General features: G+C 40.5%; 2 protein-coding genes across 4 annotated transcripts in view; one reads left to right on the top strand and one right to left on the bottom strand.

Moving 5' to 3' along the window:
* The window catches only part of RABEP1 (rabaptin, RAB GTPase binding effector protein 1), an 81,885-nt gene extending 81,177 nt beyond the window's left edge, over positions 1 to 708 (top strand). For both annotated transcript variants that reach the window (XM_084863262.1, XM_084863261.1), the window contains one exon: positions 111 to 708. In XM_084863262.1, the coding sequence (XP_084719388.1) occupies positions 111 to 212 (102 nt within the window). In that variant the 3' untranslated portion in view covers positions 213 to 708. The remainder of the gene's footprint in view (positions 1 to 110) is intronic.
* A 2,229-nt stretch (positions 709 to 2,937) lies between these two features.
* Positions 2,938 to 27,142, bottom strand: NUP88 (nucleoporin 88). Of its 2 annotated transcripts, XM_084863282.1 has the most exons (17): positions 26,790 to 27,121; positions 23,078 to 23,247; positions 21,390 to 21,515; positions 19,570 to 19,656; positions 17,241 to 17,417; positions 14,608 to 14,794; positions 13,968 to 14,115; positions 10,513 to 10,611; positions 8,397 to 8,487; positions 5,999 to 6,100; positions 5,687 to 5,845; positions 5,268 to 5,393; positions 5,098 to 5,163; positions 4,884 to 4,964; positions 4,497 to 4,623; positions 4,050 to 4,168; positions 2,938 to 3,176 (listed from the first exon to the last, which is right to left on the bottom strand). In XM_084863282.1, the coding sequence occupies exons 1-17, from the start codon at positions 27,090 to 27,092 to the stop codon at positions 3,113 to 3,115; spliced, it is 2,232 nt and encodes a 743-aa protein (XP_084719408.1). In that variant the 5' UTR covers positions 27,093 to 27,121; the 3' UTR covers positions 2,938 to 3,112. The 2 variants fall into 2 exon arrangements, with proteins under 2 accessions (XP_084719408.1, XP_084719407.1); XM_084863281.1 differs by lacking the exons at positions 2,938 to 3,176; positions 4,050 to 4,168; positions 4,497 to 4,623 and adding an exon at positions 4,641 to 4,849 and having other exon boundaries at positions 4,880 to 4,964; positions 26,790 to 27,142.
* Between the last annotated feature and the right edge of the window lie 149 nt (positions 27,143 to 27,291).

Here is a 27,291-nt window from a genome sequence, read left to right as displayed (position 1 = left end):
TGCTCCACAGCAGCTTTTGGGACTTACTCCATTTCCTCTAAACCAACCAAAGTAAACTTCCAAAAATCTAGGCAGGAACCATGTGCACTTACCCTATATTGTCTCTCCAGGTGCAGTTAGAGCGGATCCGGCAAGCAGACTCCTTGGAGAGAATCCGGGCAATTCTGAATGATACCAAACTGACAGACATTAACCAGCTTCCTGAGACATGACACCTTCATAGCAGGACTCTCACCTGCACTTTGGGTTTTTAACTCATCTTTAGAGCAACATTAACTACTTACTCTTAACTAAAGAAGTCACTAAAAAGGAAGACTGGGGAAATGTGTTTCTAGTGGGAGAAGACTGCAGCACAGAACAGCAAACAGCCGGCTAATTTGCAGCAAAAAGACCTTTCAAATGGGAACACTAGTGAGACCCCAGGCTTGACTCCAGCGTATATGGATCAGGTTCGGTGATGGAGAAAGTGCTGTTTCCTTGCCTATTTATCCAACATTTCCCTAAAGCAACATCCAGTAGTGTTTGGAATTACATTTCCTGTTCATAAATCTTGGAAGAGAGAATTTTTTGTTGTATAGAGTACATCAGTAACAGTATTCAGCTAGCAAGACACGTGTAGTATGCTGTATGAATATTTTATATTAAAATATGAAGTTTGAGAGCAGGCCATTGGCTAGTGACTGCATTTCCTAGCTCAGTGCTTTTTTTTTTTTTTTTTTTTTTTTTAAAAAACTATTCTTTCATTGGAGGATCTTAAAATGCTACTGAAACTTGCTGGAGAATCAGAAGATGTGGCAAACAAAACCAAAAACTGAATTATGAGAATTTGAAAACTTAGCTGGGGCTATACGTATTGGAAATTGGGTTAAAAGAAAAGCACAAGAAACTGTTTGAAAGCACTTTTTTTGCTACTTGGAGAAATTTTGTGGGCCCACAGGTACCAGAGTCAAACTGAACTGGTACCACCTGCTCTTGAAAACTTTCAGTTATTGGATCAGTGGGAAAAGATATTAACTAAGCTCTGTGTGACAACATCTAGTATACATTTATAAATGCTGCTTGCTTTTAACTCAAATCAATGGGCCGAAGTACTGTTTGTTTCCGAAGTGTCAAATACAAAATGGTAATGTTTGACAGGTACCAATTTTGTATTTTTCTTTTATAATTTAGACCTGGAGTGTGATGATGCTTATGAAGTTGGGAAAACCCCAGTCAGTCCATTCATCAGTTTGGAAATCTGCTTTGTCATTCCTGTGAGGTTAGCTTTTCTTTGTGAAGAAAGCTTCAGTGAACAGGCTGCCTTGGCTGTATGGTGTTGCAGAAAGCACAGAGAGCGGTTCCTGTTGGCTATTGACCTGCTGCAGGACTGTTAGCCAGTGGGGCCTTCATGGTTTCATTCACGATAGAGATGGTTCAAAGGTAAAATTGTTTTCGTGACTGGTGTCATATAACAGCAGGGTAATTGAAGGAACCTTCTGGTAATTAAAGTGAATTGTCATTGTTTTAAATGAAGCTATTGTGGACTAGCCCGAAAGATCTTTACTTCTGTCTTCCATGGGACAAGTTAAGACTACATACCTCATTCCTTGGGTTATTGTGGTAGTCTTACATTCATGATTATGAATTTAAAAGTAAATACTAATTATGGAAATAGTGCTACAGGCTTGCCATGCATGAAACATTTTAATTGGTTTACAGTCCCTTTTGTATACAGTACTACTCGGTTTAGATAAAGGAAACATTTATCCTCATTGAGTTACAGGGAATTTAATTCTGAAATACAATCTAAATGATTTAAGTGTAAGACTGGTTCCTTGGATAAGCCCTGAGCTAATTTGTTTCAGAATATTAAAATTGGCACTATAATTCAGGATGGGTGGGTAATTTATAATCTTCCTGAACTAAACTATAGGTCCCAGGGAACTGCTCTGCTCAGACAAGCTTGCAGATGTGTTTCTCAGTAAGATGGTACTGGGCTAATAAAATCATGATTAGGGAACCACTGGTGGTCTCTACTTTGGCAGATGCAAACTGCTGGAACCCACTTTGTTAAAAAAAAAAAAAGTATCCTAGGAAAACCCAAACTGTTACTGTAGGTTTTGTTAAACAGTTTTTTCTGGTATGAAGCCAACATTGTATACTATCCTGGTAGGAAACATTTTAATCTGGGTTTTCTGTATAAATGGGAAACTGATTTAGAAGGCAGGATTTAGCCTTTCTGGACAAAAGAAAAGATCAGTTGGTTTTACAAGTGTTCCTGTGCTTGTGTTCAGTTTGTACACCCTTTTTTCCAGTTTGTACACCCTTTTTTCCACGCATGTCTAACATGATTTACCTCCTACCTGTGACCTGCCTGATGTGGTTTTCAATTGGCAGTCATTCGGCCATTTCTAGGCAGGCGCAGTCTTACCTTTCAGAACTAATATGGCAGGTATAAAAAGATTACCCTCGGCTGGGAACAAAATCATATACTGCATACAAAGTAATTTGTTTCTTTCCCCCTTTGAGGTCCTACATTTGTACCTTGTACTCACTCGTAACTCATATCAGGACTCAATGCACAGCAACTGAGCTCTCAGAGGGAATACTGCCTGTCAGAGTGAGCCAGCAGCGGCCTTGCAGTTGTGGATCCTGGGCTCGGCTCTAAGCAGATTTCAGTTGTAACCCTTTGTTAACTGTACTGAAGGTGTGTCCTTAAGAAGAAAGTGTTCAAATTAAAAAAGCTGCTGCCTAGTATTCTGTGTGGCCTTTTCCTTTGAATCACAAGTTCCTGTCCCTTTTCAGAATCACATTTCTGGTATTGGCACTTTAACAGGCAGCTGTAAACCTTGTTCAACTGTGGAGAAGACTCAGAGTTCTTGGGCTTTTAAAAGAAATCCTAAGCCATTGTTGAACATAATCTTATCAACTTAAGCTTATATATAAAGCACATTCCAATTTTTAAATAAAAGCATTTATTCAATAATTACAAAACAAGTATGAAAATGATGAACAATAACACCAAAGTTCATCCAATGCCTCTTTATAAATTAGATAATGCTACTGGCTTGTTTTACAGTTTGAGCTCAAGCCTTCACTGTGTTGACTTCAGGTGCGACTGTTCCTGGTGGTGTCAGAAGTTGACATGATTTCGGATATCATTAATCTGCTTCACCATTTCTCTTATGTGTTCACCCCTGTAAAATCATAAAATCATTCACTTTTGGGAATAGAACAAATGAGTAAGCCTTAAAGAATTTAAACTAATAATGTTGAAATTAGAAGTGCTTTGCCAAAATTAACAGGTTAAGATTTCAGATGGATAGTAATGGTGTTTACTACTTATTTAAGGCTAAGAACAGTGGCAAGTAGTATTTTAACATGTTCACTGGGGAATACACCTTGACTACACAACAAAATCATATAACAATGAAGTTATCTTTTTTTTTTTTAATTTTTTATTTTATTGATTTTGTACAGAGAGGATGGGAGAGAGATGGAGAGTCAGAAACATCGATGAGGGTGAGTCATAGATCAGCTGCCTCTTGCACACCCCCTACTGGGGATATGCCCTCAACCAAGGTACATGCCCTTGACCGGAATCGAACCCAGGACCCTTCAGTCCTCAAGCCGACGCTCTATCCATTGAGCCAAACTGGTTTCGGCTGAAGTTATCATCTCTTAAGTCCTTTATCACATGGCTTCAATTCCAGTAAACTTGACATACAAGTGTCAAGTAATGTCAGCTGGGCAGAGAAAGGCTCATTTTGGCATATTTATTGCAAAGAAAAAGCTACCTCATGCTGAAACTGGTTTGGCTCAGTGGATAGAGCGTTGACCTACAGACTGAAAGGTCCCAGGTACGATTCCGGTTGGGGGCATGCACCTTGGTTGCAGGCACATCTCCAGTAGGGGGTGTGCAAGAGGCAGCTGATCGATGTTTCTCTCTCATCGGTGTTTCTGACTATCCCTCTCTCTCCCTCTCTGTAAAAAAATCAATATATTAAAAAAAAAGAAAAAAGAAAAGAAAAAAAGCTACCTCATAACAGCAGATGGGCATTATTACTTACTCCTCCTTCAGGATGGACTGAATGCACTTCCGCTGGTAGGCACTGAGGGTAATGGTGGGTTTTTGAGGACTCAGTACCTTTTCCATCTTGCGCTGCTGATAGTCTTTTTTCATAGTAACCTTAAGTATTAAACAGAACTTAGGTTTTTTGGCTGTGGTTTGCTACATGTTTTCATGGTATCTTTTCACTTTTTAAATCTGTTTTTCTTGTTGAAAAGTATTACAGATTTCCCCACACACACATTTCCCCCCTCATTAGCCCCCTCTTCCCCACTTCTGCCCCCTTCCCAGGCCTTCACTGCATTCCTGTCTGTGCCCATGGATTATACTTGTAAGTTCTTTTGTAAATCTCTTCCCATCTTCCCTGTCCCCTGAGAATTTTTTATATTTTAAAAAATTATTTTCTATAGAACAAGTACAAAAGTTAACTATCTATATTCATTCCTACCTGTTTGATGGCATTGCCCAAATGTCGAAGTTGATCAGGTATCAGCTGTAATTCTTTCTTCATGTCTCTCTCACTATCAGAGAGAACTGGAAGCTGAGAATGAAAACTGTGAAGTACTTTTTTCATCCTTTAAAAAAGGCAAGAAAACATCCCAGCTTAAGATCTCTGCTACTTAGGAATCAATCTGGTGCTTGTGGAGGAGGCCGCACAGGATGGGGGAACGCATCACTGCACCGTCCTCCCTGACTGCCTCGGGAGAGGAGGGAGCCAGCCCCACCTGCAGGCTGGGAGAGCACTCCAGGCCGCTCCCCGCGGCGCTGTTAACATCTGCGCACAGAGCCGCACCAGAGCACCTGAACGGGCACTGAATGTTGTCCGGCCACTGACCTGTTGGTGATATCCTCCTGTTTTTCCTTGGCTTCCTCATATTTGTCAGCTAAGCGCTCAGCCATTTCCCGCAGACTTTTCCTAATGGCAGGAAAAACGAGACTCTTGGGGTCCACCCTGATGGTGAAGCCAGCTAATGTGGTCTGGGTTTTAGGGTGAGATCCAGTTCCAGTCTCAAGCTGCTGTTTTTTTCCTCCTCAGTTTTGGCACTTACCTTTCCTCTCGACAGTAGTTGAGGTCTTCAAGTTGTTTCTTTTTTTGGTCACATAGTAATTTGATCCTTCAAAAGCAAAAAGAAAGAAATGTAATGGGAAGCCAGGTCTAGGCCATTATAGTGTCGGCTGCCCGCCAGGAGCTGGCGGGACTTGCGCAAAGGCCACCTACCTCCGCTGAATCTCCTCCTTGGCCAGGTCCTGTTTAAGGATGTACTGTTCTCTGAACACCTGGGTGGCTCTGCTGATGAGCTGAAGACATTCTTCGGGAGGAGGGGCTGTATCTTTTTCAGATGATCTTTAAAAAAAGTTTCTACATTACTTTCCTTAGCTGAGTAAAAGAACTAAAAATTGACTCAAGTCATAGCTGCTTTTTTCCCTTTTTATACTTCCTGTTTATCATTTTCAAGTGCCTCTATATCCATTCTGTCTATTCACTAGCTGATTAAATATGCCCTATGTTTCTTCCAACTCCAACACAGTAAAAAGTACATGAAATGAAATAAACAACTGAGGACAGACAGGATAAACAGTAATTGGGAAAATAGAGAAGGGAACCAGTTCTTAAAACCTATAACTTATATCCCATACTTCAAAAATGCTGGATTTGCAACATTACGTTGCAAAATGCTTCTTATATGCTTTTCAAAGGAATCCGGGGCTTCAGCTAGAATTCGGAGGGGAGACTCTGCCACTTCAACATCTCCTTGAGTACAAAGCAGAGGAGGAGATGCTGGATGGACTGTGCTTCTGCAAAATAAATCAAAGAAAATCTACCATGAAGTCACTCCCTGTATCAGGAAAGCATATCCAAGTATCTTCAAGCCAGTTTCCAAGGGCATTTCCCCAGTTTAGATGTTGCAGAATTAACAAGCTGTGCGTGGAATACAAAGTGGTACTTACAATAAAGGCCTTATGAGGCACTCATAGGTACTGGTGATGCAGATCATCGTGGGCCCCAGGATGTCAGGGACAATCCAGAACCCTTGAATGGGAGCTGGCTGCCTGGAAACACACAGGCACAGGGAAGTTAAAAAACGGCAAATGCAGTGGGTCCACGTGTAATGACGGATGAGGTTCGCCGCCTTCTCTGGCCTGGGCTATCAGTAACCTCAAAGGTGCTGACCTGGAAACCTGTAATACTCACAGCTTTGACTGGTTTGATCACCTGTCACTTAGCAGCCTAGAGGCCATGTGACTTATAAGTAAGGTGACCAGACCTCCTGATTTTTAATAATTTGTCCCGCATCCCTTGGCGTTTTAAAAAAGTCCCGATTTTTGGAAAGAATCTTTTTCCAAAAATCGGTACTTTTTTAAAACGCAGCCAGATGCAGGACAAATTGTTAAAAATTGGGACTGTCCCACCAAAAACGGGACATCTGGTCACCTTACTTAAAGTCACTCAGGACCCAGAGCCCCATGGTGCGTACTCACCTCGGCAGTTACCATGACTCAGTGAAGTTACACGAGTCTTTCTCCCCGACTTGCACGGAAGACCCCGCTGTCTCTGCCTAGCCCGGAAGAAGTGCTACGAACCTGCTGGCTGAAGGTCAGTCTGTCTCACATGAAAAACCCAAGGCAGCCCAGCATCTGTCCCAGGACCTCATTCCCAGCACACAGCGTGCATCTCCCTCTTAGTCCTGGTTATTTCACTGAAGGAAATGTCTTTCCTGCCAACAGGCCACTCCACCTGCCCCATGGTCATCCCACCCACACAGCACACTTCCGCCCTGGACTGACCATGCCATTTCCTCACCTCTTCTGATCTCAACGCTGTAGTTTCAAAGTCTCCCATTATCTAATTACCCTCAGCTTTTAAACATGCTCACATATCTTCCATTCAAAACACTCTCCACTATAATTTCAAGCTCCCCCTAACCTAGTTTTTCTTCGCTTCTCTTTACCTAGAATCAGCAGACTTTAAATTGTAACCCATAAGAGGGGAGGTAGGTAAGGGGGAGTCTGGGAGGTTAGAAATGTTGTATTTTATCTTTTCAGTGTGAAATCTACACACAGAAAGAGTAACCACTATCCAGGCCACCAATCAGAACACTGCCGCTACCTGATCCAGCCTTCAACTCCTAAGAGCAGTAACCGCTATTCTGACTTTTATGATACTCATGCTCCTGCTTTGCTTCATCATTTTCCTATCTATGTGTTCCTTCCTAGGCGATACTGTTACCTTTTAACTTTACCTGTTTTTGGAATGTATGTAAGTGGAATTTTATTATCTCTTCCCTGTTCACTTTCCACTCTGGTGCTCTCCTCCCATACCTCCCATTGTTTCCCTCCCATTTCTAGCGAAGCCCTGTACTGCCAAGTCTAGACTCATAACCCCTTCCTACTGCTGCCCACTGCCTGCTCCCTGAAACACCCACCTCCTGGGCATCTGACATATTTTCCTTCAGGTTTCCTGTAGTCTTTCTGGCAGCCCTGGACTCAAGTTTCCTTCCTTGGCTGGACTCCTCTATCTTGACTCACCGAATGTCAGAAAGTGTTGCTCAGGCTCTCTTCACAGGTCTCTACTCATTCTAGGCTCCTTTCTGAGTATCCCTAACCATAGACACATTCCGAAGCTGACAATTCCCACATCCATACTGTTCGAGCCCAGACTATCCAAACTCCAGACACACGTGTCCCACAGCCTAGTGAGTGCCTCCGCTTGGATGCGCCACAGGAACAGAAAACTCCAAGTTCCCCCATTAACACATCTCCATCCTCCCAAACATACTCTTCTGTGTCCCACGTGTCTCCAAGGGACCACATCTACCCAGTTATCCCAGGTAGGAACTTGGGAGTCATTCTAGACACTTCCCTCTATTTAGTCATCAAATATTTACTGAACATCCCAGAGGCACGTCAGTCAGCAAGTATGCCGACAGAAGGGGACAGTGAATGGCAGGAAACAGATGTGGTCTCTGCTCTCATGAAACATACTCTAGCAGTGGTGACAGACATTAAACAAATACAGACACCACCTTGAATGTACTACAAAGAAAATGACAGAATAACAGGAGAACCTCAGGTCAGACTAGGGAATCAAGGAACCCCTTCTGAAGAATTGGTATTAAGTTCAGGAAGAATCAGTAGAAATAGCAAGAACCAGTAGTGAAGACAGCAAACTACAGCTGCACGGGACAAGACCTTCCAGACAGAGGACACGGTATGTGAGGGTCCTGAGACAGGGGAACTCTGGATGATCACTGGATGAACTGATACTCTTAGGGGTGAGCTGCATACAAGTATCTGGATTACTGGGGCAAACAACAGATACCTGTATAGATAAGGAGTTGATTCTTACCTGCATGGCAATGGCTTTGTACAAAGGATGTGTTCCACAAAGCATTTCTGTTCCGTAGCAAGTTCCTGTAAACTATCCTTATCTTCTTCATCTACAAAGGAACACATTATCCCATTACATAAGTTAACTGATGCACAAATGTCTCCAAATTAAAATGCTGACAAATATTAAATGCAATTAAGTTCTTGTCTCAAACCATTGCTTCCTCTTCTTTTCTTGGTTAACCCTCACCTGAGGATATTTTTTTCATTAACTTTTTCTTTTTTTCAGAGTGTAAGGGAGGAAGGAAAAGGGGAAGAATGGGAGAAAAACATCAATGTAAGATACATCAATTAGGTGCTTCTACATGTGCCCCGACCAGGGATTGAACCCACAACCTAGGTATCTGCCCTTGACCAAGAATCGAACCTAAGACCCTTCGGTGTGCAAGCTGGTGCTCTAACCACCGATCCACACCAGCCAGGGCAAATTTTTATTGTTTTAAGCCGTTTGTGGCGATTTATAATAGCAATAGAAAGGTAATTCACAAAGCACTTGGTCTTTGCCATGAAGTATGGCATTAGCTCTGGATTTTTCATAGTTGCCCTTTATCAGTTTGAGATGTGCCTTTCTATTACTAGTTTGTTAAGTATTTTTAATATGAAAGGCTATTAAATTTTCTTAAATGCATTTTCTCTATTAACCATGGTTTTTGTCCTTTATGCTATTGCTATGATATATAATACATGGGATTGATTTCTGGGTGTTAAACTACCTTTGCATTCCTGGGATAAATCCCACTTAGTTATGGTATATGATGTTCTTTATATGTTGTTGATTTGGTTTGCTAGTATTTTGTCGAGTATTTTTCTATCCATATTCATGAGAGATACTTGTCTGTAGTTTTCTTGACGTCTTTGTCTGGTTTTGGTGTCGGTAATACTGACCTCAGAGTTAGAAAGTGTTCCTCTCCTATTTTTTTGGAAATGCTTGTGAATAATTGATATTTATTCTTTAAATGTGAAGCCAGCTTGTCCTGAACTTTTCTTTTTAGGTAGTTTTGTTTACTAATTCAATCTTTTTACTTGAACAGGTCTATTTAAATTTTCTGCTTCTTCTTGAGTCAGTTTTGGTAGTCTGTCTTTCTAGAAATTTGTCCATTTCATCTAAGTTATCTAATTGGCATACAGCTATTCTATTATAATCTTTTCTATTTTTGAAAGATCAGGAGTAATAACTTCTGAAAGATCAGGAGTAACACAAGTCCTGTCATAATTTGAGTCCTCTCTTTTACTTTTGGTCAGATTGGATAAAGGCTTGTCAACTTTGTTAATTTTTTCAAAGAACCAACTTTTGGTCTCATTAATTTTCTACTCCAAAATTACTTTTCTATTCCAAACTACTTAAAAATAAAAAGTTTTTATTGATTTCAGAGACAGAGGAAGGGAGAGATAGAAATATCAATGATGAGAATCTCTGATGTAGAGAGTTGTATGGGAAGGCACATGGACATTCTTTTAATTCTTATCAGCTGAGCCCGAGGGCACTGGCAGAATCCTGTTATCAGTACTGATTTCTTATCTTTATCCATGTGCTTTGGAATGAGGAACAAATAGGACCTTGCCTTACCCAGATCTTGATATGCTAAATCTTGTACCAAAAAATGAGGAGCTTACACAGATCTTGATGAATAGGATCTGGGCACACCTGAAACTCCTTTTGACCTTAAACTCCCCTTTGGGAACCAATAAATATGCTGTGTTGTCTGTGGTGAGTGCCTGTCTCTCCATTAGAGAGATGGCACCCACTAGCTCCCAGCTTTATGACTCTATTTCTGCCTGTCTCTTCCTTTCTCTAATTTCTTAATCCTCTGCTCCTCCACTCAGGAACCTGTCGTTTTCCGTGCGGGATGCGGGAAAACAGAGAAAATGCCCACCGCAGGTTGGCTGCCTCTTGCATACCCGCTACTGGGGACCCAACCTGAAACCCAACCATAGGTCCTGACGAGGAATCAAACTGATGAACTCTTGGTGCATGGGACAATTCTCAGTCAACTAAGCCACATAGGCCAGGTTTTTTTTCCAAACTACTTTTTAATAGGATCTGTGAAACATAATGAAAAGCACAGAAAACTCACCTGATGCAAGAAATTTATGAAGTTTATGAATCCAAGTTAATCCAACACTATGTACACCAGCTTCATGAGTACAGTGGTATCTTGAGGGACATTTGGGATCTGCAAAATAAATCATTAATAATAAAAAGGAAGCCATTGAAAACCTAAAACTATTTACTCCAGCAGACCAAAAACACAAAAGTGATGAGACCAACAGGACATTTTTATTATGACACTATGTTAGGGGGTTTTTGAGATTTTAAAATCTAAATTCAACTTTTAAATATATTTTAGGTGTTTTAAAAAGTATTATGAATAAACACAATGCAAATGAATTATTTTCTAAATATTAATGCAACAGAGTTCACCAAAATATAAACACTTGCTACCAGGTAATTATTTATGTTTTTCTGTCCCTTTGTGTATTTATTTACAGGTATTCAAAATAAAATAATTAATAAAGGTTATAGCCGAAACCGGTTTAGCTCAATGGATAAAGCGTTAGCTTGGGGACTGAAGGGTCCCGGGTTCGATTCCGGACAAGGTATGTACCTTGGTTGTGGGCATATCCCCAGTAGGGGGTGTGCAAGAGGCAGCTGATCAATGACTCTCTCTCATTGATGTTTCTAACTCTCTATCTCTCTCCCTTCCTCTCTGTAAAAAAATCAATAAAATATATTAAAAAAAAGGAAGAAAGAAAGGTTATAGGTCTGCAGAAAACTTATGCACACATCTACTTACATGAAATTATTGAAGCAAGCACATTCCTATAGCACAGGTACACTAAAAGACTTCGGTATAACTTGTTAGTGGACAGTTCTGTCATATGACAGTAAGACAGGTATGAAATGCGAAGCTTTACTTGTCTTGATAATGGTGACCCACAGAAAAGTTTATTTTAAATTCTACTTCCAATTTTTGTTTGACAATCACTTATATTTATACTAAAAAATATGAGCAGCTGTGCCCTAGCTCATTTGGCTCAGTTGAGAGAGCACCAGCCTGTGGACTGAAGGGTCCCAGGTGTAATTCTGGTCAAGGGCACATGCCCAGGCTGCAGGATCCAGGATGTGCAGGAGGCAGCAAATCAATGATTCTGTCATTATTGATGTTTCTCTCTCTCTCTCTGTCTCTCTATCTCCCTCTCCCTTCCTCTCTGAAGTCAATAAAAATATATTAAAAAATATATATGATGAGTTGTTATGTAATTTTAATGAAATTTTCTATATTTCTTTTGAGCCCTAGTATCAGTAAGACTATTCTGAGACTAAAAGAGGAGCTCCTACCATGTTTCCCCGAAAATAAGACATCCTCCGAAAATAAGACCTACTTAAAGGTTTCCTTCTGAGTGAAATATAAGGCATCCCTGAAAATAAGGCCCCCCTAGGCTAAACATGAGAGATTTGGTCCACTGATTCTGAAAGAAATGGAGTCACAAGAAATTCACCAGGAAATTCAGGAATTGGACTGTTAGGATCATGTTCCAGAAGATGATGACATGAATGTCATTGAATAAATGAGTAAATTCTTGATACTGTAGGATTCACAGTTTGTCTGGTTTGTGTTGACAACTACCGTACCATTTACAATTTCCTTTATTTTCATTTAACAATAAATGTGTACCATATTCTTCTTCATGAAAAAATAAGACATCCCCTGAAAATAAGATCTAGCGCATCTTTGGGAGCAAAAATTAATACAAGACACTGTATTATTTTCGGGGAAACAGGGTAAATACTGATGATTATTTATAAACTAGTGGCCCAGTGCATGAATTTGTGCACAATGAAATTAATTAGAAGTATTTTAATATTGCTATTTGCCCTTTCTCTATAATAGAAGTGTCAACCAAATTCATGATCAGTAATGACAGATGGAAACACACACGTGCAATTGGCTCCAGCGAGAGCTTTATGTGTATTTGTGCATGCATGAGTCAACTTAGCCTTTTATAGCTATAGAATAAATTTGCTTAATTAGACTTACTTTCTGATTTAGCTAAATTTTTTCCAAACCAGTGAAGCACCCCAAATTCTTTTTCAAGTAATTGTCAGCAACACAGCAGTAAATATCAACACGAAGCAAATTATTATTGTAGATCACGCAGGGAGAACAAAGGGTAAATACTTAACTGCAGCAGTGTTTGACTGTGCAGTGAGAAAACCTGAATTCACTTTCAAGGTCCACCATTTCTTCTTTTCAGTAGGTCACATTTCTAAACTTTCTAAATCTGTTTTGGACTAATGAAAATAGGATTCCACTGAGTCTCCTATCTGCCTACTCCAGGACTTCTGTGAGGATCAAATGAGATGAGGTATGGGAAAATGCTCCACAGACATTTGGTTAAAGTGTAAAATATTTGCACCTGGCTATAAATCAAAAAATATTCTTAAAATAAAAAAAAGCTGTGGTACACTTACACAATGGAATGCTATGTGGCTATAAAAAACAGAGCTCTTACCCCCCTTTTTTTTATAGGATAAATGGACCTGGAGATTATTATGCTAAGCAAAATATGCCAGTTAAAGAAAAATAAATATCACATGATCTCACTTATATGTGGAATCTAATGAACAAAATAAATTGATGAACAAAATAGGTCCAGAGGCATGGATGCATGGAACAGAATGATGGAGCTTAAAGGGAGGTTGGGGTGAGGGGACAGGAAGAGATGAACCAAAGAACATATTTGCATATATGTATAATTATGGACACAAAAAATAGTGTGGGGAAGGTCTAGGGTGGAGGAGGGGGGACTGGGCAAACGGGGGAAAAGGCTGGAACCTGGGAGGCTCCCGTAATACTGTCATCAATTTATTTATTTTTTTTAAAATATATTTTATTGATTTTGTACAGAGAGGAAGGGAGAGAGAGAGAGAGTTAGAAACATCAATGAGAGAGAGTCATCGATCAGCTGCCTCTTGCACACCCCCTACCGGGGATGCGCCCGCAACCAAGGTACATGCCCTTGACCGGAATCGAACCCGGGTCCCTTTAGTCCCCAAGCCGACGCTCTATCCATTGAGCCAAACCGGTCCCGGCTACTGTCATCAATTTAAAAAGATGTAAACAGAGCCCAGCTGTTGTAGCTCAGCAGTTGAGCATTGATCCAGGAACCAAGAGGTCAGCGGTTGATTCCCAGTCAGGGCATATGTCCAGGTTTCGGGCTTGATCGCTAGTGGGGGGCGTGCAGGAGGCAGCCAATCAATGATTCTCTCTCATCATTGATGTTTCTCTCTCTCTCTCTCCCTCCCCCTTCCTCTCTGAAATCAATAAAAATATATTTTAAAAAAAGCAAACAGAAAAACAAATTATAATGATGATGATACTGTAATAATTATGTGCCAATTGGGAACTAGAATTATTAGGGGGTGTAAATTATATAAATGTCTAACCATATTATATAAATGTTTAACCACTTGAAAACTAATATAAAATAAATAAAATGCAAACTGTAATTGAAAAAAATACTTTACCTCTATGAAGTTTGATTGGACAAGAGAAGTCAGAATCAAAGGGATCATCCTCTCCAGACGCCAGTTTCAAGGCAAGCTCCAACTCAACACACTCAAACACGTACAGAGAAGGAATGAGGTCGGCCCTGGAATCCCAGGACTTTTCTGACTGTAAAAAAACATTTTTTAAGTCTTTCATGTCTATGTGAAAATGTACACAATGAAAAACAGAAGCAAAAAGTTGGATCAAATAGTGCTTTCAAATTCTAAAATCCACCCCCTATTCTGACAGTGCTTTCATAGTCTTCAGAGAAAAAAATGTCTCCCTTCTTTTAGAAACATAGGAATAATCAAGTTCAGAGAAGAGCTAAATCAGTGACTCAAAACTTCTTTATATTTGTCACCAAAGATCGCCAATTTAGAGTCCAGAAGGAAATATGTAGGTTGGTGGATCAAGTAAGTTGGGCACCTTCTAACTTCTTACCATTTAAATTTTTAAGTGGGCTTTGATTTACTTTGAGTGTTCAATTTCCAAAATATATAGAGGTGTCAGATAAAAAAAAAAACACGAAATTCCTCATCTTTATAAGCATTTATATTGGTTCAGGGTGTAAGCTAGGTGCTGGTGACACAAATGTGCACACACACTCGGCTGACTTACTGTTTGGTCATCTTCTTCTTCCCCTTCCAGCACAACACAGTGATAGAGCATTCCTGACTCAGTAGCAATCACTAAGATGTTGGGGACACAGGGTAAGCAGAGTATGGCACAAGCGTCATAACCATAATTATCTTCAGCTGCAGGATGCATGGGCAACGGGCCTAACAGCTTTCCGATATTACCAGGGCTAAAGAAAAAGTGAAACGTATTTGTGTGAAAAAATATTGGTGCTTTAAGTTTTATTCTCTTTTCAAAACATACTTACATGACAGCATATTAAATCATTAACTGTTATCTATGTCCTGATGACTCTCAATTTTTCTGAGAATTTCTTATTTTCAGGGCTCCAGACCCATGTATTTAATTGAATTAGATAAATACATTTACTGAGAGTTACATAACACCCCCACAGAACTGACATTTAACCAGAATTATTCTACCATGTGATAAGTGTAACAATGCAAAGCTTTACAGGGTACTGAGAAATATAGAAAGGTACAAAAAAAGTGAGGTGTGTAAAAAAGGCATCTCAGTAAGATCAGTGGAGAGAGTATATTCTGGGAAGGGGTGATAAACACCCCAAGCTAGGGAGCAGCATATACAAAGTCCTGAGGCATGAAAAACAAGGAATTAATGAGAAGGAAACTGAGCTTAGTGTGATAGGAGGTGAAGTAAAAGTCTAAGGCAACAAAGAAGCAGTGAGGCAGGTTTTCAGGACTGGCTTACAAAGCAGATGATCTCGTATGGCATGTTAGTGAGCTCAGAGTCTATCTGCTGGGGGACAGTGAGTCACTAGAGGCTTAATCAAGAGGGATAGGGCTTCACTTTACTAAGATTCATCTGGTAATGAGAGTAGTAAGGAGGATGACATGGAGAGGACCTTTAAGAATGACCCAGGCAGAAGACAATGAGGGTCTGAAGCAAGGACAAGGGAACTGAGAAAAGGATGTATCAAGAAATTTTCATGTTAAAATCAATAGGATGTTGGGACTGGACTGGATGTAAGATAATGTAGATGACTTGTAGGTTTGGGAATAAGGTTATTAGGTAGATCATAGGGTAGACAAATAAGGACCAAGTGGTAGGAGGAGGGATAGACAGAGTAATAATTTTACACAAAAGTCTCCGGAAAGAGATCATGTGTGGAAGGCAGAGAACACTTCTGTCAAGGAGAATGCAATTACTAGTGAAGCCTTACCATTTTGTAATCTATCAAGCTCTTTAGTTTTTCTCATCTTTATAATTTTGCACTCTCTCTCCTGTAACTACTTAAAAAAAAACAACAACAACAACAAAAAAAAACCCCAAAAAACAGCCCTGACCAGTTTGGCTCAGTGTTGGAGCTTCGTCCAATAAACCAGGAGGTCATGGTTTGATTCCTGATCAGGGCACATGCCCGAGTTGCAGGCTCAATCCCAAGTGTGGGGCATGCAAGAGATGTCAGATCATTATCTCTCATCACTGATGTTTCTATCTCTCTCCCTCTCTCTCAAATCAATTAAAAAAAAAAAAATCTCTCTGCTCCAGTCCCTTCCCTAACCATTTATTTTATCTTCTCCTGCTGAGAAACCATCACTATATTCTTACTATCCTATTCCTACAGAAAAGGTCCACATTCCTTAACTAGGTGTTTAAATCCACAAACTTTTCCATGGGAAGATATTTCTAGCTTTATCATTTAATTTTCCCTACCAGAATCCTCTGCTCTAGTCCCAAATGTCTCATCATTGAACCTTGAGTGACATTGCATTTTTTACTTTCATGTTCTACTCCATGCTTCCCTGGTAATTAAAATGCTCTTACCCTTTCTTTCTTTCTTCCTTTTTTTAAATATTTTATTGATTTTTTACAGAGAGGAAGAGAGAGGGATAGAGAGCTAGAAACATCGATGAGAGAGAATCATTGATCAGCTGCCTCTTGCACAACCCCCACTGGGGATGTGACCGCAACCAAGTACATGCCCTTGACCGGAATCGAACCCTGGACCCTTCAGTCTGCAGGCCGATGCTACATCCACTGACCCAAACCGGTTTCGGCCTCTTACCCTTTCTTGATGCTTTGTTTATCCCGCATTAGACCTTTAAGTCCCATATAATATCAGTGCTTCTTTATGAAAATTTCTGTAACTTCTTCAATCAGAACAAACTCTCCTTCTTTTGAGTTTTTACTCTCTTTGTACTGATATGGTAATTATCTTTTCTTGTGTATGTGTATCTTTTTCCCATAGTTGGGACATAAGATACCAGATTATCATATCTAACCACCCCCACAATATCTTGTTCATATATGATACACAATACATACTACTTTGGTTGACTAGACTTTGTGAAAACAAATTCAGTCATATTTTAAGTGATTATCCAAGAATTCTATCGCATTTTCCCATATGAGTTAATGAAAGGTTCTACGATCTGAATAAACGAAACGTTCTATGATCCGTACCAGATCTTTCTCCAAGTTGTGCAAGCCAAGCATCAACGGGCTACAACTCCTTCCACAATTCAAAAACATAGATCCCATGTCAAACCATGACAATAAATAAGTAAATAAATAAGTAAGTAACTCCAACTATGACAATCTCTACTGGAGCACAAGCTGGGGTTTCAGTTAGATGGGTCATCTTCTCAACTTACCTGTGTAACAGACTAACATACGTAAGGAAAGTCTCCCCATTCTCATATAAGATGTACAGTGGGTATGCCACTACTTCATCTTTGCCTTTTTGTCCAAAAAGATTCTTCGGGATGGCTGCCAATGGCCCAAAGTCAAATGCAACTGCTGTTTCTCCTAGAGATGCGGTATATGCCCTCCTGAAAAGAGATTTAAAAACCAACTTGAAAAAAAAATCAAAATATCCAATAATAGGAGGTGGGATGGAAGTCTAGTCAACCAATAGAGAATAGCAAAAACTATGATTATGAAGAATATGAAACAACACCGGAAAATCCTCATAAAATCAAGTGAAGAAATTATATAATGCTACTTTAATTATAAAGATACACAAATAGTAAAAAATATACACATAGAGACATGCACAAACACAAATAAGAAACAGGAAGAAAACATAAATAGATACAGAGAACAAGCTGATGGTTGCTAGATAAGAAGAGGTTGGCGAGACTGGATCAAAATGTGAAGGGATGCCGGGACCAGTTTGGCTCAGTGGATAGAGCGTCGGCCTGCATACTGAAAGGTTCCAGGTTCGATTCCGGTCAAGGGCATGTACCTTGGTTGCGGGCACATCCCCAGTAGGGGGTGTGCAAGAGGCAGCTGATTGATGATTCTCTCTTATCGATGTTTCTAACTCTCTATCCCTCTCTCTTCCTCTCTGTGAAAAATCAATAAAATATATTAATAATAATAAAAAAGTTTTAAAAAAATGTGAAGGGATTAAGAAGTAAGAATTATGCCCTGACTGGGTAGCTCAGTTGGTTATAGTAGAGTGTCCTTCTGAAAAGCCAACGTTGTGGGTTCAATCTCCAGTCAGGGCACATATAAGCAGCAACCAATGAATGCAAAACTGGAGGAACAACAAATCCATGTTTCTCTTTCTCTCCCTCTTTCCTCTCTCTGAATCAATAAATTCTTTAAAAAAAGAAATAACAGGACTCCAGTGGCGCAATCGGTTAGCGCACGGTACTTATAAAAAAAGAAATAACAATTGGTAGTTACAAAATAGTCATGAGGTGTAAAGTACCACACAGGGAATATTGTAATAAGTATATATGGTGCCAAATGGGTACTAGACCTATTTGGAGGGTCACTTCGTAAATTATATAAATGTTTAGTCACTAATCTGTACACCTGAAGCTAATATAAAATAATATTGAATAACAAAACTTTTTAAGTAAACATAAGTGCACAGAGATTAGCAATCACAGGAGAAAGCCACCATAATTGTGGGTCAGGAGGAAGAACTAATATATATTTAGATCCCCCCAGGTCTTCAGAGATCAAAACTGTCCATACAGTCCTAGCCAGCTTGGGCTAGGATAGAGTGTCAGCCTTTGGACTGAAGGATCCCGGGTTTAATTCTGGTTAAGGGCACATACCCGGGTTGCAGCTGATCCCTGACCTGGGTTGAGACCCGTGGGGGAGGCAACCAATTGATGTGTCTTTCTCACTTTGATGTTTCTATTTCTCAGTCTCTCCCCTTCCCTTCCACTCTCAAAAAATCATGGGAAAGATATTCCAGGTGAGGATTAACAACAACAAAAAAATTAAAAATAAATAAAACTGTCAATACAGAAAATTAGCTATATATAAAACATTAAAAGGAATAAGGTTAGAAAAACAAAAATAAATAAGATTATTAGATATGACTACCATAGAGACATGAAAAGAACTAAATGGACTTCCAGAAATACTACTACTAAAAGGCCTATGCACACACACTGTAGGTGATCACGTGCGGTAATCATCACAAAGATTGATCAGGAGGCCAGAGGAATAGGATTTGTGAGTTCAAGAGTGACTGGGTTAGTGGTCAAAGTAGCCAGGAACTTGCCTCTATAGTGGATAAGAACACATAAAAGCCAGGGTCACAGGGGAATCAAAAGGGCTATGTTCCACTCCAGGTTCTGGGATACCAGTTGCTGGTCTGGAGTCCAGCAATCTGCTGAGTGAACAGCTGGTAGGCCTCCACCCCAACACTCTCACCTTTCACCTTTCCTGTACTTTACAATATTAAAATGTATTCTCTTATTCAAGATACAACATGGAGTCAGTTTCAGCCACTCACATTTCCAAACTTTCTTGAAAAACATATCAAGCTAGTAGTTACAATGACATTCAGATTTGTAACTTCCTGTAACTTATTCACATTGCTTACTTTTGCTTATTTCTCACCTTACCAAGCATGCTAAAGTCACCCCTGGAAAATGTGCAATCTCTATTAAAATTGCATTTATAACCTCAATAACCTAATTTGAAAAGCATATCATGACACAAATAAAAACTTACCCTTTGTTGAGAATTAGACTTTCCTCTTCTGCTTCTGAAAGTACGATAACTTTAGTGGGTGTCTGGGGCTCCCGGAGAGAGTAAATTCTAACAACCAAAAGAGAAGGAAGCCAGCACTTAAAATTCTCTTTCATTTCCTAACATTGTCCTTTCTTCTACACCTAGTCAGTTCTTAAGAATTTTCCTACCAGTTATCACAACCATTTCTTTGTCAAAGATCTTGCTGTTACTGATAAAGTAGGTACTTCATTTGTTCTTTAATTTTAGGTTTCCTTGAGACTTGAAGAAATATTCTCTATCCTTACCAAAACTATTTATTAGCCTATTCCACCATGGCACTGCACCTGTCTCTCCCATCCTAAATCTTTAGCCATATTCACCTTGTCTAGTCATCTCACTACTGCCCCTAAGTTTGCCAGTTTTCCTTCAAATATACCCATCTTCCCTGGCCTGTTAGACAACAAATCTCACTAGACAAGGAACTACATCTCACTATTCTGACCAGCAGAGTGACATGTTGCCTACAATTTATACATGCTTTTGTGATATAAAGACTATCACGCCATTCATATTTTCTCAAGGAAAGTTTAAAACTGAAAAAAGATTTTTTCACTAAAATCACTTTAATTTAAAATAAATTTTAATAGCATATATGGCTACTGTTAAAAGGAGAATTTTCAAAAGGTCAGTAATATCATTAGAAATCCATCTTTTATGAAGTCTTTTTACAAATTAACAAAATTAATCACTTGTCTGACCCACTAAGGATTTTTAAACTTACTCTGTTCCATTACCAATAAAATGCCATCCAATAAATATTTTAAATGAAAATTTGATCCAACTGAACACACATTCGTTGTGGTCTTCCTAGCTGCCTATAAACTTTATTGATTTCAAAATATACCTGAAAACACATACACCCCCATGGGCGCAGGGACTATACATAAGCACAAAACAGAACATATTGTAATGGGGAATAGTGAAAAAGTAAATGCAACAGACATTGTGGGAATTTCTTGTTGACCTGAAATTGTCAACAAAACCCACAGCTTAGGAAAAGAGAAGGGTTAAATACCCCATGTCTTAAAAAGAACCTTCAGCAGAAACTGGTTTGGCTCAGTGAACAGAGCACCGGCCTGCGGTCTGAAAGGTCCCGGGTTAGATTCCAGTCAAGGGCATGTACGCTGGTTGCGGGCACATCCCCAGTGGGGGTGTGTGCAAGAGGCAGCTAGTCGATGTTTCTCTCTCATCGACGTATCTAACTCTCTATCTCTCTCCCTTCCTCTCTGTGTAAAATCAATAAAATATATTAAAAAAAAAAAAAAAAAAAAAAAAAAGAACCTTCAATAATTGAGGCCAGGTACTTCCTTTAAGGCATGAGGAAGGCCTAGACTATACTATCCCCTACTGTCTTCTTTCCCAGCATACATCAAAGGAAGGCTAAGACAGAGGGTGTCAAGAGTCCTTAGGAGTACAGCACAATATTTGTGATGGGAGGTAATCCCTCCTTTATCCCCTACTCCAAAACCAAATGGGAGGACAGGGAAGGCTCGAAGAGAAAGTGCGTTTAGGAGTGCCTTTAACAGTGCTTACAAAGCAGGTTAGGATAGGAGAGACTGGAAGGTTTTGAGAGGAAATAGCAATAATTAAGGTATGTAAGTTAGGGCAGTTAGGTAATACTTGAGAATGGGCTACAACAGCCATCAGATAAAGCATTCTAACACACAAAGACCCCTTTAGTGGTACCTTGAGCTATTAACTGGCAAACAGAAGCAGAACTTCCCTATTCACAAAGCTGTAAGACATAAAATAAACTTTACCTTATTACATTGTCTGATGTTAACAGAACTATGTGGGGATCCAGCATTTCACTTGGATACCAGGCAGCATGCTTTAGAGTCAGAGAAGTAGAGCTGGTGAAAAATCTCTCAGCAATTGGAGTGGTACTAAAATAAAGACAACAATTTTCCAAAACATTTTGTAGCTCTTTGATGAAAAATCTTCTAAAGGAAAACTTATTTTAACACTCTTTGCTCTGCTTTCCTTTAAATTTCTTTCACTTAAGTCTTGCTAAGAGAGCATTCAAAGCATCTATTCGATTAATATCAAAGAATCAAAACAAAAATATTTTTCAGGTATATTATTTGATCTTTCTAGTAACCTTGTAAGAAAAATATAAGAGTAGATATTATCATTCCTATTGTAGAAATGAGGAAATAGAAATTTAGAAACACTTTATTATTTTTTATTTTATTTTTTTAATAAATCTTTGTTGTTCATATTATTACAAATGTTCCTCATTTTTTCCCCCTCCACTGAAATTTAGAAACACTTTAAAGGGATCTAACCTATAAATTTCAGAGCTAAAGGTGGATTTTTACCTTATAGTCTTTTCAACAGATCTTTCACTCTCATTTTTCTGAGTTTGTTGAAAACTAATACAAAAGTAAATTTAGTTGAACTTATGAACAAACTGTCTCATTCACAGATAACTGCTATTAAAAAGCCTTATTTCTCGCCTTAGCCAGTTTGGCTTAGTGGATAGAGTATCGGCCTGGGAACTGGAGGGTGCTGGGTTCTATTCTAGTCAAGGCACAAGCCTGGGTTGCAGGATCAATCCCCAGGAGGAGGCGTGCAGGAGGCAGCCCGTTAATGATTTTCTCTCATTATTGATGTTTCTCTCTTTTCCTCTCTCTTCCTCTCTGAAATCAATAAAAATATAGTATTTTAAAAACAAACAAAAAACCTTATTTCTTGCCCATCAGGTGTGGCTCAATGGTTGAGCATCAACCTATGAACTAGGAGGTCATGGTTCAATTCCCAGCCAGAGCACATGCTTGGGTTGCAGGCTCAATTTCCAGTGTGGGGCATGCAGGAGGCAGTGGATCAATGATTCATTCATATTCTCTTTCTTCTCTCTCTCTCTCTCTCTCTCTCTCTCTCTCTCTCTCTCTCTCTCTCTCTCTCTCTCTCTCTCCCCCATCCTCTTTGAAATCAATAAAAAAAATATTTTTTTTAAACCCAAAATAGTCCTAACCAGTGGATAGAGCGTCGGCCTGCGGACTGAAGGGTCTCGGGTTCGATTCCGGTCAAGGGCATGTACCTTGGTTGCGGGCACATCCCCAGTAGGAGGTGTGTAGGAGGCAGCTGATCGATGTTTCTCTCTCATCGATGTTTCTAACTCTCTTCCCTCTCCCTTACTCTCTGTAAAAAAATCAATAAAATATATATTAAAAAAAATAAAGTAAAAAAAAAAAAACACCCAAAATAACTTATTTCTACCTACTTGAAAAATAGTCTAACTTCTAATGAGAGAGCAAAGTGATAATTCAGGCAGAATAAAAACTATAATCACACATACACTATAAACATTATTACCATAAGCTGCCAATGTGCAGGCCATCTGGAGCATTCACAGTAAACATACCTTAAGAACCACTGGTCTTGAGTAATTTTCTGCATTTATTACAAATTATAAAGATAACAACTAAATGGAAATACAACTTACCTACAATTCACTGTTGATTTTCCACCTTCAAATTCAGAATTCTTCCCCCATCTTTTAGGTAATTCTAATACCATAAGTCCTTTTATTCCTATAAGTGCTATGTGATGTTGTGTTGGACTTAATAAGACTTGATAGATTTCAAACAGGGGTGGATTTATGCAAAGCAATCTCTGAAATTAAAGCAAACTCGTCAAAATACTTAATTTTAATGTAAATATATGTGGCAGTTACTTGAAAGCATAGTACTGCTTTAGTTTTCCATAACTGTAGGGAATGAAGCTTTCTGAATAATTACACTCGAGCCATTAACTGAAGAAATAGTTCTAACCATTTTGATTGGAATGTGATAAAATGCATCAAATTTCCCTACCTTGATAAATACTGCATATAATTTCCCTCTTTATGATCAAGCTCCAGCCTCCCACTTCAGCCTCAACTCTCCACCATTCCCCTTTTGTACTTGACAATCCAATCAGATTAACTTATACTTCTGGGTAATTATTATGCTTCTCTATCTTTTCGTAACTGTTTCTCTTCCTGCAATGCCCTCATTTTCCTTTTTTTTTTTTTTTTAAAAAAAATTTTATTATTATTATTTTTTTTTAGCTAGCTAACACATTCTTGGAGGAAAGCCTCGATACACTTTCCTCCCAAATAATATTCCAGGGATAAGTGCATCTTTTCTGGACTGCCTCCTGTAGCACACTCATAGTTCTTTTCACTCTGCATTCTAATTATCCTTCTACTTGCTCATCCCATACAACTCTGAATTACTTAGACTGAATTACTTATGAATCTGTGTCTTTCCTCGCTGTATCTTTAGCATAATATATGGCATATTGCTAACTCACTCTCAATATGTTTTAGTGAAGACAAATGAACTCAGAGTATTAATAAATGATAATTATACATTATATTAGAAATAGTACAATAAGATAGAGAATGGGTTTAAGAATTTCTGTAGTAAGTAAAATGGTGCTTTACCTATGCAGGTTATTGCAGTGTTTGTCTAGGCATCATATGCTCTCAAAAAATTTTCTCTCCTTCCTATTCTCGTTACCATTTTCTTTCCTTTCTACTTTCAGTAATGAACCATGAAATTGCCAATGTATTGCTTATCCTTATGTATGAAGACTCCCACTAAGCCAAAATCCTTTTAGACAAGACGTTGTGAATATGAGATTTCTATTGTTACTGATGTCTATAAGCCTGTTTTTTGTTTTTTTTAAGTTGCCTTTCGCTGATTCCGTTTTTCCTCCTGTCAGTGGTTCTTTCCTTCTTTTCCCTATCTCCTCAATCCCCATTTTCTTTCTATTTGATTTTGACAGTCTACCTCACATCAAATAGAAGCCAACTGTCTTCTGCTATCCACAATCCAATTACCATAAATCACTTGTGACAATCAGGGTATTTAGGGGTTTTTGTTTCTTTGTTTTGTTTCTAAGGCTCCACTTATGCTTTTGTTAAACTTGCAACTCATGCTAAGCTGCCTTTTTTTTTTTTTTTTTTTTGCCTATCTCAGAGTTTTGGATCTTCTGGAGGATCATTCAGACAAACACCAATATTTACTGAGAGCTTGTATGTTCCAGGAGTTGAGTGAAATACTGGAAATACCTAAGAAAATAAGTAAGGCATACAGAGGTCATGCCTTGGAGTTTACTGTCTAGAAAAGTAGACAATAAATATGAAAAATTTACATGTGACTGTGTCAAATGCAGCCCAGCGATGTAGGGTGCTAGTGGAATACTGTGTGCTGAGCATCTTGTAAGTTACTCCTGTAAACTGAAACATTAAAGTTAGTAGACTGTAGACCTGTGACCTATTTTCAAAACTGCAGAACTTTATCTAGCACCTCTTTAATTTCAAACCATTTCTCATCAACAAGAATCGGACAATGACACACAACAGATGTGGCGTTATAACTGTTGCCCAAGTTTTTTAATCTTTAAAAGAATCAGTTTATTACCAACTAGAGGCCTGGTGCATGAAATTCATACACTCAGGGTGGTGTTCCTCAGCCCCGCCTGCACCTCTTGCAGTCTGGGAGCCCTCAGGGGATGTCTGACTGACGGCTTAGGCCTCAGCCAGCAGTCAGACATTCTTAGTGCTGCCACAGAGGCAGAGAGGCTCCCGCCACCGCTGCTGTGCTAGCCAGCTGTGAGCCTGGCTTCTGGCTGAGGGGCACTCCCCCTGTGGGAGTGCAATGACCACCAATGACTCCTGCATCCAGCGTCTGCCCCCTGGTGGTCAGCGTGCATCATAGCGATCGGTCATTCCACCATATGGTGGAGCTGATTCGGTTGCTATGATGTGTGCTGACCACCAAGGGGTGTGTGTGTGGAACATGGCAGGCGTTGGCCACAGCAGGATGGTAGAGCAGGTGAGCTGGGCAGTCAGACCAAGGCAGGGTGCCAGTCACTGTCATCGGGGCCTCTGGTGGTTACTAAAAATTCTTTGCTCCCACACACTGTGGTGGGCTGGGCGCTGCACCCACTGTTGGTGGAAGTTGCCACTCCGGGTCCCGATTGCTTGGTGCTGTCAGCTAGTGCAAGCAGCAGCAGCTGGTCCAAATCGCCCCTGAGGGCTTCTTCACCGCCCCCTGCTCCTGAGGAGCAATTGAGGCCCCGGCGCCTGTTAGTGAGGCCAGCTGTGGGAGCGGGTGTGGCTGCCAGCAGAGAGGGGACCAGGTCTGTGTACAAGGGGCCGGGCTGGGGCCCAGAGGATGGGCCGAGACCCACCCCTGTGCCCACCGCAGCCTCCCAGCCCACAGTTCCTGTCAAGGTGCACGAATTCGTGCCCTGGGCCCCTGGCATAGGAGCAACATTTTCCAGAACGCAACGTTTGCTTACAGCAAGGATGGACTCTTCTCATCACACCCACTTCCACATGCTGTTGGCTTATCAAAAACAAACAAAAATCCCTTCCAACCTTGGGGATGGCCTAATTTTCTAAAAAGCAAGTGAAATAACAGGGGATTCCTCTGCTGTGTCAGGCACAAATGTGGTGCTTTCAAATCTATTACCCGAAGATGCTCGTAACAATCCCGAGAAATTTAGGATTATCCCTGCGATTTTGAGGGTCACTTCATCAATAAGGCTTCTTAGGACCAGCCTGCTAAAAAGAGCACCTACACCCGCTCTCTACCCCCTCGCCCTGCTTTGTTTTATTCAGAGCCCCTGCATAACGGGTGTTACTTATTGAGCATTACCTCGTCCTTCCCTTCCTCCCGGACCCAAGAAATCACGCACCGAGAGAGCATGAGTTCCTACAACTGTGTCGGGTCAAAAAAAGAGGCTACAAAATGAAATGCTACAGCCCGGCTGGTTTGGCTCAGTGGACAGAGCATCAGCCTGTGGACTGAAGGGTCCCTGGTTCGATTCCAGTCAAGGGCACATGCCTGGGTTGCGAGCTTAATCCCCTGGAGGCGGCCGAACCATGATTCTCTCTCATCATTGATGTTTCTCTCTCTCTTTCCCTCTCCCTTCTTCTCTGAAATCAATAAAGTTATAGTATTTTAAAAAAATGAAATGCTACAGCGGAATGAAAATAAAAGAGAGATCTTGCCACTAGAAGCCGGACGTCTGCTTACCCTGGAACGGCTCGCCTACCTGAAGGCGAAAAAAAAATAGCCAGGATGGGGAGGGAACAAACAAACAAAAAACTAGTTGAGATCCCGGGACGAGGGTCCTTTCCACCATTCGCCTGGCCGTACCTGGTACTGGGAGAGGGCGGGCTCCTCCCCCGCGCTGCCGCCGCCCCGAAGGCGGACCACCAGGAAAGAGCTGCCGTCCGCGTCCCACAGGAAGAGCTCCCCGCCGAGGCCCAGGACCAGGTTTCTCGTCAGCAACTGCGGCGGCGGCAGCGGCGAGGAAGACGACGACGAAGAAGCCGGTTTCTCGGCCTCGGCCGGACCCTGACTTTTCAGTCCCTCCCGGAGCCGCGAGAACACGACGTGGTTGGGAAGCCAGGTCTGCCACAGCTCGCCGTCGCCCGAGGGTCCCTCGGCGGCCGCCATCTTGGCCCAACTGCTCTCCTCACTCCCAATTGCTCGGCCCGCCGCCGGGCGCAGCCAATCCGCGGCCGCCCGCCCCCTGCTTTGGCTAATCAGCGAGCAGGCAGTCCGGAAGCACGAGGATGGAGCCAGGGCCTAATAAAGCGAGGCCAGCCAATCAGGCAGCGGCAACGCTAGTGGAAAGCCAATCGTCACTCAAGCC

Source organism: Pipistrellus hanaki (assembly GCF_964339955.1).
Source record: "Pipistrellus hanaki genome assembly, chromosome: 16".
NCBI classification, from domain to species: Eukaryota; Metazoa; Chordata; class Mammalia; order Chiroptera; family Vespertilionidae; genus Pipistrellus; species Pipistrellus hanaki.
The sequence above is the reverse complement of the archived record's forward strand: the minus strand, read 5'-3'. Positions and strand labels throughout refer to the sequence as shown.

What these genes read in the sequence shown, in the direction of transcription:
- NUP88 (XM_084863282.1), bottom strand. Translation starts at nt 27,092, where the DNA reads ATGGCGGCCGCCGAGGGACCCTCGGGCGACGGCGAGCTGTGGCAGACC. An exon ending in CCGCCCTCTCCCAGTACCAG is followed by an intron (nt 23,248 to 26,789) that starts GTACGGCCAGGC and finishes CTTTAATTTCAG; the next exon opens with AGATTGCTTTGCATAAATCC. An exon ending in AAATCAACAGTGAATTGTAG is followed by an intron (nt 21,516 to 23,077) that starts GTAAGTTGTATT and finishes TCTTTATTTTAG; the next exon opens with TACCACTCCAATTGCTGAGA.